This window comes from Alligator mississippiensis, chromosome 1 (assembly GCF_030867095.1).
Source record: "Alligator mississippiensis isolate rAllMis1 chromosome 1, rAllMis1, whole genome shotgun sequence".
Taxonomy (NCBI): domain Eukaryota; kingdom Metazoa; phylum Chordata; order Crocodylia; family Alligatoridae; genus Alligator; species Alligator mississippiensis.
This window is the reverse complement of record NC_081824.1, coordinates 423,379,262-423,394,080: the sequence shown is the minus strand read 5'-3', so window position 1 is coordinate 423,394,080 and position 14,819 is coordinate 423,379,262. Positions and strand designations below refer to the sequence as shown.

The 14,819-nt window shown below is 38.6% G+C and overlaps 1 protein-coding gene across 7 annotated transcripts in view; it reads right to left on the bottom strand.

Moving 5' to 3' along the window:
* Nucleotides 1–1,567: 1,567 nt before the first annotated feature.
* Nucleotides 1,568–14,819, bottom strand: part of LOC132244636 (probable tRNA methyltransferase 9B) — an 88,356-nt gene continuing 75,104 nt past the window's right edge. For all 7 annotated transcript variants that reach the window (XM_059716610.1, XM_059716541.1, XM_059716519.1 and 4 more), the window contains one exon: nucleotides 1,568–2,871. In XM_059716610.1, the coding sequence (XP_059572593.1) occupies nucleotides 1,835–2,871 (1,037 nt within the window). In that variant the 3' untranslated portion in view covers nucleotides 1,568–1,834. The remainder of the gene's footprint in view (nucleotides 2,872–14,819) is intronic.

Below are 14,819 nucleotides of genomic sequence, written 5' to 3'. Positions count from 1 at the left end.
TGGGTTGAGTTGTTTTAAAGACACAAGTGTTTGAAGAGGATTGGCTGCTGGAGACGAACACACTTGTCCATCCAGATCTCTAGGTTAACAGCCTCTTCAGCTTCAAAAATGGATGAAAAATTAGGTTGAATCTGTTACCTATAATCACTGTTAATTAATAGAGTATAAAGTCACATTGAGGAGTAGGGAATACTATTAAAATCTTTTGCACTATGGAACAATGATATGAAATAATGTAACTGTGTGCTTATAGTTTTTGGCTAACCACATTTTATAGCTGGAAATTCTTGTATCTTGTTCATTTGCAAAAGATGTTACCTTTATTGGGAAAAGCCTTAATATTGTAAAGCAGACACTGATGACTGAAAGAGAACAATTACATAACCCAATGTCTGCCACAGCAAAGTTAAGAGATAGTGCACAAGACATTATATCAACTCTGCTGCAGGAAATATAGAAAATTTCATTAGAGGTATTATATGAAATTGAATTAAAGGTACATTAGAGACATTTGGATTACTGAGTGAGCATTTTCTCTTGAAGGTATAATATGCAGCTGCTCTTAATAGGCACATTAAGAATGTTCATGGGCATTGAATATGACTCGTTCCTGAGAAAATAGGATTACTCTTCGGTTTTGTGATTCCTGAATACAAAGAAAATAAGTAAGTAAAGTATTCTTTGGGTAAGAATCTGAATCACAAAAATAGTGATCATGAGGACCAACAGGAACACAATCCATTTTTTTAAACTTGGATCTGCTCTGTTGGAAGTCGCACCTCAGTTTCCTCATCTGTAAAATAGATTCAATGAAACTGATCTCCTTTGTACAAGTAAAAGGTTAAAAAAAATTATTACTGCATGTTTCTTTTGACAAATATTTCTTTCACTTATAGTCATCCAAGCATTTTTCTGTATTGTCCTAATTTGTTTTAAAGATTTAAATGAGCTAGTAAAATCTTCTTAATTCTTGTCTCACTTAAGCTGACAAAGAGACACTTTACTTTTGAACCTATATGTCAAATATAGAAAATACCCCACTTTAAGATTTAGTTTTCCATGGTCCAGATGTGGTATATCCTGAGGAAGAATTTTTCTTTTTGTTTTGGCAGTAATTTTTATAGGGCAACAGGCAAGATCTCTTAAATCTATATGACAGTGTCCCCAGTTACCATCTCTGGTATGTGGGTTAAATTTAACTGGTACTTCTCTTGCATGAGGACTATCTCTACCATGACTGGAGGTTTCATATGGGCTGACAGGTAGACTGTAATAAAAACAATGAATCCTTCTAGTGTTATCTTTACATTATTTCAAACCCCAATGCATAGCACATTTTAAATATATTAACAGGCATTAAAGATATTATAATTATATTATTATAAATGAATAGCGATCTTTAACATCTGTATAAAAACATCTCAACAGGGAAAACTTCTAAATTCATTTTAACTATTTGAAAACAAAACTGACAGCTATTGATAAAAAAAAAAAAAAAAAAGCTGAGATGATGGGAGCCTATTTTCCGAAAAAGAAAGTATTTAAGTAAAATGACAGACAAGGTTCCTTGGGTGAATTTGATATCTTTTATTAGCCCAACCCAAATGATTGGAGAATAGTTATTAAGCAAGCTTTTGGGTTCAAAAACCCTTCATCAGGGTAAAATGTTTTTGAAAAGATACATGACCGTGGAACTCACAGAGTAAAAGAAACAAAGAGCATAAAAGCAATGAGAAAAAAAAGGTTTAGTATGTGGTTTTCAAAGGTACTGAACTCCTATTGACTTTCAAAAAGTGAGGCACCTACTGCCCTTTGTGTCTTTCAAAATCATCTACTAAATGTTCCCCCCAGGTGTCTTTTCTGCAATTACGCACCAGTTTGCATGGTCAAAGTATGAATGAATAATACGTAACTCAGGAACCTGATGTTCTATCAGTTCAGCCAACTCTCCTTTTTTAAAAACATGGTAATACCTAAGACAGGCCCCATTAGAGCTTGTTTGCTGCTGTTTGTTCTGTGTGCTTATTGTATCCTCTCTACCTGTTCCCTCCAAAGAACTGCTTATTTTGCTTTTGTTTTGGGGTCTGCAAAAAGTTGCTTGTTTTGGGTGGTGATCTATTTTAAGTTGCTGTGTGACAGCTGGGTCTTTGTTGTGGGAAACCAGGTCAGGTAAACACACACTGCTGCAATCATGAGTTATATCTGCAGCTACTTGAAGCTGCTTAGTGTCCTGGCTTAATTTGGAACAACTTTTGAAGGCCACAGAGTGATATGACACAAGTGGCCCTGGTTCCACAGCCACTTCAAAAGCATTATCTTCAGAAATCGGTCTGCAGCTTGGAAGCAAGTTGGAAATATACTTCATAAAGCTACTTTGCCTTGTTTGTTCAAAATCCTTTTTTCTATCTGGCTCACTCAGATGAAAATTGTAAGTGCAGTATGTGCAAATCTCTCCTTGGTGCCACTGATTACTCAAGTCTAATGCTGAACCAAGTGATTTTGAGACTAGAGACCATCTCAGGGATTTTTCAAACAATGTGCACATAATTTCCTTCTCCCCCACATAGGATGAACTCTTTGCTTTCCTGTGTGCTTCCAAAGGCCCATCTGACTTGTGGGAATGCTGGTTCAAGGCCAGCTTTTTGTCCTTCTGATTAATCAGTTTCCATATTCCACGTGAACAAGGGTTACCCGATGCGCAGGAAGGAGGTGATGGATTCCAAGGAACAAAGATATCTTGCTTTTCAAATTTTCGCCGGTTTTGCTCCATTGCCCACACGTATATCATTATCTGGCCTCCTATTCTCAAGATACGAGCCATCTCTTTTATTGCTTGCATGCGTCTCTCCTTTGTTGAAAAATGGTGGATCACTGGAACAGATAAGGAGAATAAACATCCCTCGGCGCAGTATGGAATATAGAGCACAAGGAAGAATACTGGTTCAGACACATTGGCAATAACTGGTTCGAATCCTAGGAAAAGTTAATTTACCTTCTATTGTCTTATACACTGCTACATTACTTTCCCCAATGTGTGAAGAGTACAGAACAGATTAATTAATTTATTTTATAAGCACAATCAATAGAATTAAAATGTGAATGCCTGTGCTAATAGCAGGTTTCCGATCAGCAATAATCAATGCTGAAGTCCCATTTAGTCATAATGAAGGTATGGCTCTGGCAACCTTTTCCTTTTCCTTTTCTCCCTGCAAGCATGGTTCCACTCTGGCCTCAAGCGAGTTCTTCTAAGGATGAGAAATTTTACCCGTTCCATCCTGCTAAAAACTTTGATATGGACACCTGTTAAATAGCAACTGCCTTAACCATTTGAACAGGAATTTTTTTAAAAACAGCAAAGGTCCTTCAGCATCTAACAGCCAATTGGGCTTACTTAGTTTCTATAGCCACACAAGGTAGTGAGGTAGCTACTATTGTATCTGGCTATCTTTGACTCCCCTGCCTAAATGACTGAGTATCCATTTACAGCTGGATTAACTAGGTGAAGCCTTCAGTGCCAGGATTTGTTTTTGAGATTGAGTCACTATTGGTCTTGGGAAAATTTAAAACACTGACATGGTTGTGAAAGTCTCCATAGGCAATTACCAGTTATATAGTTGTGTTAACTCACAGATATTTAAATAAAAACTTTAACAACTTTAGAGAAGTATTCTTATTTACTAAAGAATAGGAAGAAAATTCCTTTAACTGTATTTATGTTATGAGAGAAGAAAAGTACCTTTCCCCATTACAAAAATCTTTCACGCAATTTTTAATTAGCTATTAACAACAACAACAAAAAAGAGGTCTGAGAGATTAAATTTAGTAAGGACTATTACTATGTCCATGCTGAGGATATTAGCTTTGACCAATTTGGAAATAAATTAGTTTTAATTAATCAAATTGAAAATTGATTTGGAAATCAAATTGACACGGCCATTTGATAATTGCATACTGAATGTGCACAGTATAAGTGACCCCACATCTACAGGCTCCCCATTACAGAAAGATATGTTATGTATGACTATTTATAGAAGACGGAAGTAAACAACTTACTCTGGCATCCAAATTCTGAAATCTAACTCAAGCAAGGCTTCTAAAGAAGCATACAAAATCTTGCTCGAGTCAGAATTGAGTTCAGGATTTGGCTCTGATTTCATTAAGAATTTTGCCTAGAGAAGGGCAAACAAGTCTCAGGATTTGGTAAAGGTTTGAGAGCCAAATGATGATCTTAATTATATAATTATAATTCTGGAGTTATTCCATATTGGATAATGAATGAGATCAGATTCTGATACAGAGCAGGGAATTCAGAATTTGGTGGACTGCTGGTAACTTTGATGTACAACCTAGTTGCAATTCAGGTGAGATATGACTATGGAGTGATCATAGATTTTAGCATTAGAGTTAGAAAGCAAAGGACACACATTAAAAATTTTGAAGGAGTAATAGTATTTGATGAGTTTGGATATAAGAAGAGAAGAAAGAAGTCAAAATGACTGCAAAACATTTGCCCATGACTACGCAAGGTCTTCAGGAGCAAAACCACTTCAGTCTCCAGATCTAAATGACTGTTGCTAATTATTTTTATCCAACTCTTTCCTTGTATTTTTATTTTGTGAAAATGTTCACACCTATTACTGCAGCTATTCTTATGCAATTTTATTCAAATTGTAGTGATAAAGAAGCTTTTGCTCAAGCTACTGCAGAGTTGGTGGTCTCCAGGTAGCAATAACAGCTCTCATAGGAAATACATTTCCTCCTCTTCCAGATTTATAAATAGGCAAAATGCAAGTAGCATTGACATAATGTAACGTAACGTCTGTTGCAGGCCCTTCTATAACTAAAAGAATAGCAGCATGGAATTACACAAGCAGAGGAAACACTGCTTCAGAGGCAGTAAATGTAAGGATCAAAAAGCAATCATTTAAGAAACAGGTTCTTTCAACGTCTAGTTATTCAGCTACTGTGTGGGTGCATCTACATGTGCTAGGTTGCCATATGACGCGCTACGGCAATATAGTGATCGCATGAGTCTACATGTGATCAGCAGCTCCTTCGTTGTAGCGGCGTACTCCCGTTTTAGTGCGCTACTGCAGTGAAGTAGCAGTAAAATCTAACCATGAGCCACACACACGGCTCAGTACAGGCAGTTACTATGCCATGCCTTAGTACTTCCAAAAGGATGTACTAAAGCACAGCACCATAGCAACATTGTCATATGGCAATGTGTAGACATGCCCTGTATGTTTCTCTGGTGTTGAGAAAAAACAGAAATCAATTGCAAATGTATTCAAGTCCGATAGCAATAGCAGAGTCCAATATTGAAAGATTATATCCATTTTAATTACAAAAAGCTTTCAGTAGCTTTAAGAGAATGAGAGTTTACTAACTTCAGCACACTTAGAAAAAGTTCACTGCTGGTCCAGTATTTTTGTCTCTTTCTTTCTTTTTTTTTTTGTTTTTTTGGAGCAGTTCTAAACACTCCAGGTGATGCATTATATTTAAAAGGAGATAACCTAAGGAAATGAAGAGAAAATGTTTTCCTGGGGTAACATCAGTCTGCATTTAAATCATACAGCCTCATGAGACTTATTGTGCATTTTTATTTTTAACCAAAGCTAATCCGGCAAAGACTACAATTACACTTATAGCCATCTAATGCTGTTGACAGAAATTTATTTCATCCTTTCTCTGAACATAGTATTGTTATATGGAGAAGTTACAGCCGAGTATTAGCTAATTTACAATAAGGTACCGTTTCAAAGACAAAAGTACTTTTTAACTTGTTCGGCACTGATGTACAAATTATTCATTTAGGGCATGAATTTACTCTCCAATAGCATCAAATTAATAAGATTGAACCTAATTCCTTACTCCCTTAGACTTCAGGACTGTTGCAAATAACACTACTGGCACTCTTCAGCAATAGGCTAAATTAGGGTTACCATACATCTGGGTTTTCCCCAGACATAGCCTTTTTTTTAGATCCTTTGATCTCCATCGGGAGGGGAGGGGGGGGCATTAAAATATGATCAAATGTGCAGGATTTTGCTCAAAGTTTCAAAGTTTTTTCTGGTTTTTCCTAGCTTGCCCTAGGAAGGAGCTGCTTGGGACAGGGCAATTGGAGGCAGGGCACACACACACACATGGTTGGCATGTAGCCAGGCATGGGGTAGAAGCAGCCAGGCAGCTGGATACAGGTAAGTCTGTGGGGATTGGGGGTTGGAAGGCCAGGGCTTGGGAACTGTTGGGGGTGGAGGGGATGTGTGTGTGTGTTTGTGTGTGATGTAGGGGCGAGTCCAGGGCTGCAGCAGGGCAGGGGAGGCGCCTACCCCTCTGGCATGGGAAGAGGACATGCGACCCTTCAGGGGCAGCAAGGGGCTGCGTGGCTGGGCTGGCAGCACTGGGGCTAGTGCCTGTGCTTGCAGAAGCAGGCTGGGGGAAGCAGGGGGGCAGCAGGTCGGGAGTGAGGGGCACCAGCAGGGTTGAGGGGGCTGTGGTTTGGGAATGAGGGGCACTGGGGGGTCAGGGTACTGTGCACTGGGAGGGCTGGGCACTGGCAACACCAGCGGGTTGCATATTGGGAGGAGCACCAGCAGGGATTGGGTGGGGGGGAGGCTGTGGCTTTGGAATGGGGGGCACCAGCATGGCCCAGGGGGACAAGTTGGTGCATGCTGGGAGTGAAGGACACTGGCAGGGCTGGGATCTGTGGGCCAGGACTGAGGGGCAGCAGTAGGGCTGTGGGTAGGGGATGTGGCTTGGGACTGAGGGGCAACAGAATGGGAAGGGGCAGGGTACTGGCCTATCACTGCCTCCCCACTGTCATATATCCCCTCCCTCCCCCCGCATGACTGGTGTCCTCTTTTTTGGAACTGGAAATATGGTAACCCTAGCTAAATAACCCATAAGGTTATGTTACAGAGTTCCGGTTTAAAGCAGATACTTTAAATAAAAGTAAGTGGGGGGTGGGGGGAGGAGGGGGGCTGTCTTTAAAAAATCATTTAGACTGAAATTCCCTATAAAGTCTGTCAGGATTAGAAGGCACATACAGGTGATGAAGGGAGAGAAAATATTGCCATATATAAAAGGGTTTGTTTTGCAGACTCCATCACAGAACCATTGACTTCAGTGTGAGTAAGCAATGGCAGATCAAACCCTATTTCCTTCTTTGTGCAGCCATCATCAATATTACTGGGGAGCAGAAGCTGCTGATTAAATTTTGCTTGCTCTGTAGTAAATCAAAATACAGATTGTAGGCCCTAAATTGCCTGCAGCTTCTGCTATTATGTTGGATCTCACAGCCTAATCAGGATGCATCTAATCTGCTCTGGGACAAGAAACTGCCAAGGCAAATACCTAAATCCTGCAGAAAAATGGAGCTAATAATTTTGTAGGTGGCACCCAGTTCCTTCAGAGATAGAACAGAACCACTATCCTGGCATGGTGCTTAAAGATGCTGTCATTCTAAAGCTGCTATTTCTGGAGGCAGGAATCCAAGTTCTCAACCACTTTTGATAATCAGCCATTCAAACACACATGAACATAGCAATTATTTGAGGGCTGTGGTGAGGGATGGAGGTGAGTCAACTCTCCCGGTCTGTCTCTCTCCCTTGAGATCCCTTCTGGCAACAAGCCGTCTTCCCTCTTTCTCCCCTTCTCAGCTGCTCAGTGAAGCCTCTTTCCCTATCACCAATGGAAAAGAGCCCTCTATTTTAGACAAAAAGCTGCTTTTTCTCACCTTTGCTTGTGCTTTTCAATAATGGGCTGTACAAAGCAGCACCCAGAATAGTGTTCCAGACTCTCCCATGTGAGCGGTGTCAACCAGTGGGGTTTAGGAAAAAGTGTTTCTAAAGTCACTGCCCTGTAACTAGTCCTGTACCCTGCTTTGAAGGCCTGGTACTGGCTACCACTGAGGCAGGGCCCTGGAGTAGGTGGACTATATGGAATTTTTTTCATTTGTGACAAAGTCTCCCTCCTCCTTCTCCCCTGCCTTCATGGCTTCTTTTCATCTCATTAGGTTCATGCTGGCTCATGGCTTAAAATGAAGCCAGTCTGACAGAAAACTGGCCTGATTCCTAATAAAGAAAGTGTCAGTTGTGTTTTGATAAATCCTGACTCAGTTTCTCATCCTGTTGCCTCCACTGTTCCTTTTCTATGATCCATCATCACCTTGCAGTGGGTGTATCTACACCAGACCTTTACTGTGGAGTTCACTAATTAGTTTATGCAGCTGCATTAATTGCATGTAGACATGGCCACTAATGCACAAAATTCTTCAGCAGGTGGCTAGAGCTGATAGTGTTTTACATTTCAGGAAAAAGGGAGAAATTCCATCCTTTAAGCTACTGGTTAATCCTAAACCAAATGTCTTGTTCCCAGGATCAGACTTGAACTTAAATAGAGACCATTATATCTTAAATTATTCCTGTACCCTCAACCTTGTAAGGTATTCTGACTTTCTAGACTCATTTAACTTTGTGGCTATCATCCATCTTAGAAACTGCTGCAAAGCAGCTATGACTGGGCAATTTCAAGTTTAGTAACAAATGGTTCAATGTGTATATCTCTCCCCTCTATAGGAAAGTATTAGAACTGTACACCTGTTATAATTTAAAGGTAGTTTGTTATTAGGTTGTTTTTTGGTGTCCTGCTCTGACTATGAAGTCATGAGTAAGCCATGTAATGACATATGACATTGCATTATAGTGACAAGCATTGAAGGTTTGATTCTTAGCTGCAACAGCTCAATTAGAGTCAATGGAGCTATACTGATTGTCATCAACTGAGTATCTGCCTCAGTGTTTCTGTATGACAACGGATTTATTACAATGTAAGCGCACTGGGAGTACTTAGCAGAGAGGGAGGGTATTATCCAGTGTGATAAAGCAATGGCTGCATCAGGCATAAGGTTATGTTACAAAGTTCAGGTTTAAAAAGGTGCTTTAACAGCCCTATCTAACTGGAAAAGAAGGAAGGAAAATAGTAGAGAGAAAGGGAAGGAGATAGAACAAAAACAACAGGAAGAGTTTTAAATGAATTGTTTTGGATCCCCAACTTAAGACACTTTAATGGGGCCTGATTTCCAGCAGGTATTGAAAAAACAGCCTTCCTTAGTATAGATACCCAAGTCTATTCCAACCATGCAGCTTGTCCAATGATAGATATAATCCACAAGAATTTGTTTCTAAGAATAACTAGTCTCTTTTAAAAATCTTGTTCCTTGTCTTACTGTTGTATAGCTTAGATACTATTGTGACAGAATAAAAAGAATATAAATGGAATGATTCTACACATTATAAAAAGACTTATTTAGCAGTAAGTCACAATGATAGCCACCACCACCTTGAAGTACATGATGGGGGCTGATAGGATGATACCAAATATTAGGATTCACCAAAACAACTCAAAATGAAGGATGAATCTAAATACAAACCTACTTGACTGAAGTGAGCTAAAGGTTTCCTACTCTTTACATGTGTCATTTACACATAGGATATTCTGTCTTCACTTAGGTTCCAACCCTGCAAACAGTTGCCCTACGATGGGGCATAATACTCACAGAGTTTTGCTGAAGTCAGGTATATTGAAACATATCCATGGTCAAATAGCAGAGATTTGAAAATAGAAATTTCATCCTAGGACTATTTTACAGAAAAGGAAAAGGAAATCAGGACAAAGAATCATATAAGTGATTTTTTTTTTTTTTTTTTTTGCCAGAGGGATTTATAGAAAAAATCCTTTTGAGAGAAGTGAAATGGAGTTCTTGGCTTCCCATCTGCTGTCTTTCATCAAGTCTTTCATCAATATCACTTTCTGCCTGTAATATCATTCTAACAAAATGTCCTGATCCGTTTTCTCAAATACAAATTTAATAGGCTCTAACTAGATTCTACACAGGTGCTAGTTCAAACCTCTGCACAACTGTTTGCAGATTAATATTCATTATACATTAAACATTCTTTTTCATTTCAGCCAGATAAGCCCCCAGCAGATCTAAAAGTCATTCCAAATTAATTTTGCACTGTATACTGTTCATTCTCAATTCTTTTGTTGAAGTTGAAAACAAAAGATTTTCCACATCTAAAATATACATAATGTAATTCTGATATAAAATGCAGAGGGTGGGGAGGGAAGAGCACCATTTCAAAGATTCTCCTCTAGTTCATTTCGTAAGTATATAATTAATTGCTTCTTCTGTTAATTTAATACTGTGACTAATCCTACTAAAAGGGATTATTTAGAACAGGGGGACTATATAAAATACATTTTTATGTCATTTAACTGTCTTCAAAGAATAAAACTGAAAGCATCAACAACTTTGAATGTTTTAGAAGTAATTTTCAAAATTAATATTTTAGGTCAGTGTTTCAATTTAAATCCTGTTAAATTTCAAGGAAAATTGTGTAATCAGAAATTAAGTTTCTCTTTCAAATCTTTATACTGAAGTTAAATAAATCCCTTTGTAAAGTATATAAGGATCCTAGAAGCTTTATCTCAGAGGCTCTTCTTCTTATCTCCTGTGTATACACTTTATATGTCACTTTATCATTTATGGTTTCAATAAGAGGAACAATTGGAACATATATAGAACGCATGACTGATGCATGTTGTATATATATATGTATGTATATTGTATATAGAATGTATGATTCCAGCAAAATGTGATTTTATTCTCCTAATTAGGATGGTATAAAAATACAAAGAAAAATAATAAAATACCAAAATGCCAAAGAATTACGTATGCCTGAAAGCCCATCTAACATTTTCCCAACTATATAATTGGTCCAATGAAGGCCCCAACAGATCCTTACCTCTTGAAGAATTACTTAAAAAATGTACAGAATAAAGTTCAAATGATGTTTCCAAGGACTGTTTTTCCTAACCCCCTGCCTCCCATGTTTATTATGAATTTCTCAGACTGTGAAACTTCTGCCTTCTTCCATTGGAATTACTTATATATCTGAAGTTGAGTGTAATTCTAAGAAACTAGAATCAGCATAAAACCATAAGACTGATTGTGGAGAGTGAGAGAACTATGTATTAGTCTAGAAAGTTGGCGTTAAAAAAAGGAAGGCGAGGGAAGGGAACAGATCAGAAAAGCAAGAACTCTAATGTGAGCACCTCAGAGTATGCAGTCCTCTCTCAGGCAAAGCTTCTATTGTCAGGAGCAACTTAGTTAGAATAAGGATTACAGTATCAGGCCCACTGGTGTCTTATGCAACAGGTCAATCATTTTACTGAGCAGTTGCATGAAAATTCTGTGCTCCGGGTGCCTTAGAGACTGCAGGCTGACGGAATACATTTGCAAGAAGCAAGATTTGTTTGGTAATATCTTTTATTGGACCAAGTGTACAGTTGGGAAAAATGTTGGACAAACTGTTGGACACAAGAGGCCTCCTGTGCCCGAAAACTTGTCTAACATCTCTCCCAACTGTATACATGGTCCAATATAAGATATTACCAAACAAATCTTGCTTCTTGCATATTCCCTGGGCCATCACAACTACAATGCTACAACACTAGTATCAACTTGCAAATAAATCTTGTGAAAGCTGTTTAAGCCTGGGAACTGTTCCCTTATTTTGATACCACTGCTGTGTTGTTCTGCCAAGAGAAAGACTGGAGGACAACAGCCATGTTTACAAGTTGTTCAGTGACAAGCTGTCACCTAGTTTAATGACATGGAACAGATGGCCAAGCCCTAGTAACCAGGTAACAGATTGTTAAGTACAAGTAGCTAAGATTTAAAGCACAGATATACTGTCAACATGACAACAGTAATAAGACCACTGATAGCCAATTACAGTCTAAAATGAATTATTACATTGAGAAGAGCTCAAGAGGCCACTGTCAGTCTAGAGGAAACCTGGAAAAACATAAGGCCCAATTATGGCCTGACACCAGTTTATGCTGCAGGAGTTAGCACAAGATAGAGCACCTCAAAAATGAGGACTTTTTGGGTAAAACTAATTCCTAGATGATGAGAAGGAACAAGTCTGGGTAAGAACAGTCAAGCTTTCTGGGACACTGCAGGCAGCAATATCTGTTTATTACCCATTAGAATAAACTTGCATTTTAACTCATTTCTTTTCAAACATTTATCAGTGCAAGGGGCACTGGACCACAGAATTCAGTGTTGTGAGATAATTAACAGGCCCATAACGTATAACAAAAATTCCACCAATACACTAAGTAGGACAGCAGTTCTGTGCAAGATACTGGAGACAAGAAACTGAGGAAGGGAAGTTTGTGCCCTAAAGCTTATCTAACATAGACACATATTGTCTAAGAAGGCATCACAAAAAACAAAAAACAAATAAAAATCTTTGCCTCTCACATTTTCGGGACCATTGCAGCTAGGATACTGGACAATTGGCAGCAGCATCCCATAGTACTGCTATTACTGTTTCCTCTGATGCATAATGGAGTTGCCATAGCCAATTAGGGATTGCTAATTTTATTAACATATTATTATTACTGTTGTTGGTATTATTATCATTTTTATTATTATTGCTGTTTTTAACAACAACAACAACAACAACTACCAGCTGACCTTGAAATGCTATGAATCATCAATCTATATCCAGGCCAGGTTATCTAACCAGGTGATCCTATTTTCATTATTTATGTACTGTTCCTTCCACTCCTCTGATTGTTGCATTCACTTATTGCATATTGTTTCCAATGGAGTTACAAGTTAGACAAATAAGGGATGGGTGCCTTTGCATGTGTTTACACCCTACCTTCCTCAATGGGACCAGAATCCTAACTGGCATCTCTGAGTGTTGCCATAATGGTTAATTAAATATTGGTTTCCCTTCCTCTTGTAGAAGGAATCTAAGGGCATTTTTACACATGCTCCAGGAGTGAGTGAGAGAGAGAGAGAGAGAGTGAGTGTGTATGTGTGTGTGTGTGTGTTCAAAATGGTGGCAGTGGTGCTTTATCTAAAGCTCATGAAATGAATACAAGTGTCTGATCGACAGATTTAGAGCCTGCAAACATTTATGCATGTGCTTGAGGTTCTACTCTGATGTGCTCCCACTGACTTCAGGTGACGACTGTCTTTAAAAGTGGGCTGCTCATATGAATAACCATTATGTACACCTTAAGTGTGTGCATGATTAGAGTGTCTAAAACTTAGGGGCGAGATCCTTTTCCAGCTATTAGACAAAGTGGTCTGTAGGTACTTAAACTGTCATTGTTTTCTTAGGGTAGTACATGCTGTTATGTTACATGGGCGTAAATGTGCTGTAAATCCATCAGATTTACTTATGAATTTACATCAATATTACTAAGATTAGAATCTGGCCCTGCGTTTTTTACTTTGGGCAAGAAGCTTCCTAGGGAATTATGAAGACTTGCAAAGGATTTTTGAAGTAATTAAATTATTATCTATGTTACACTAATTGCAGGAACTGTGTTGTACTGCCCATTCCTTCCAAAGTGCTCCACTCCACTGTGAAGTCTGCTGCTTCACTGCATCTGTATTTACCCTGGCTGCAGGTGGTTAGGGATCAGCAGTGATGATAAGTCCAGGTGGTTTTCCTCTCTGGGGGGGGTGAAGACTTGTGACCCTCAAAGGAGGCCAGGTTACAAAGTGTGGCCTGTGCCAGGAAAAGGTTGCTGATCCTTGGTTTAATGGGCCAATCTAGATTTTGCTCAAAGGGGACAGACGCTTTGTTTGCTACATAGTAAAGTGGATGCACAGTAAAAATGGAGTGGATGCAAAGGGATGAATTCTCATACACTTTAGTGTTTCTACATGTTCAATTAATGTGCTTTAGGTAATGCAGATTAAATCTAGTACCTCCATTGTGTAGTACTAGATAAATGTGCATTAGCCTATTTTAATGTGCATTAGCTAAACAGAACAGGGTGCTTGTACAGCGCATCAAAGCAGACTTGATTAATCATGCAAGATTTGACCTGAAGTCCTCCCTGTTGTACAGTGAACCATTGGTAACTGCTCTTTCAGTAAATTTTTTCAACCAGTGATGCAATTATCTTATGGCTATTTAATCTAGTCCACAATTCCTTTGTTTATAAGCATGTTCTAACAGATGCATCAAAATCCCTACTAAAGATAAAGACAACATCAACTGCTTCCCCTTCATCCCCTGAGCCAGTTACCTTGTCAAAGGAGGGAATTAGGTTGTCCTATCATAATTTATTCTTCACAAATGACAGCTGTTTCTTAACATCTTATTTTCAAGTTGTCATAAATTAAATGATTTTAGTAATTTGTTCGAGCATCTTCCCACATATAAAAAACTTAGGCTGACTGCTCTGTTTCTCCAGTTGATTCTTCCTCCCCTTTTAAAAAAATGAGGTCCTGTTTGCCCTTGTCAGTCCTCTGGGACCTCCCGCATCCTCCATGAATTCTTGAAGATACTCACTAATGGTTCAGAGATTGCTCCAGTTGTTTTTTTGAGTGCTCTAGAGTTTCATTAGGCTCTTGATATGAACTTATCTAACTTATCTAAATAGTCCTTAACCTGTTCTTTCACATTCTGGCTCTTATCCCTTTGTTGTCCGTTCCTATGCCGTTATTAAAATGAATTGCATTAATTATTGGGTCTCAACTGAACTTCTTTTAAAGACTGAAGTTAAACAGGCATTGAATAACTTCAGCTTTCTCTGTATCACTTATTTTTTGCTCTCCTTCCATATATACTTTCTTTTTTACAGGTATAAATATTGTTTAAAAATTATCCATTTAACCTCCTCTAATTATATTGGTTAAACTGTTAACACGTACCTAGTTCTGGCCGGGGGTGGTGTGGAGCCCCAGGCCAGCATGTACCCTGCTGCAAGGGATG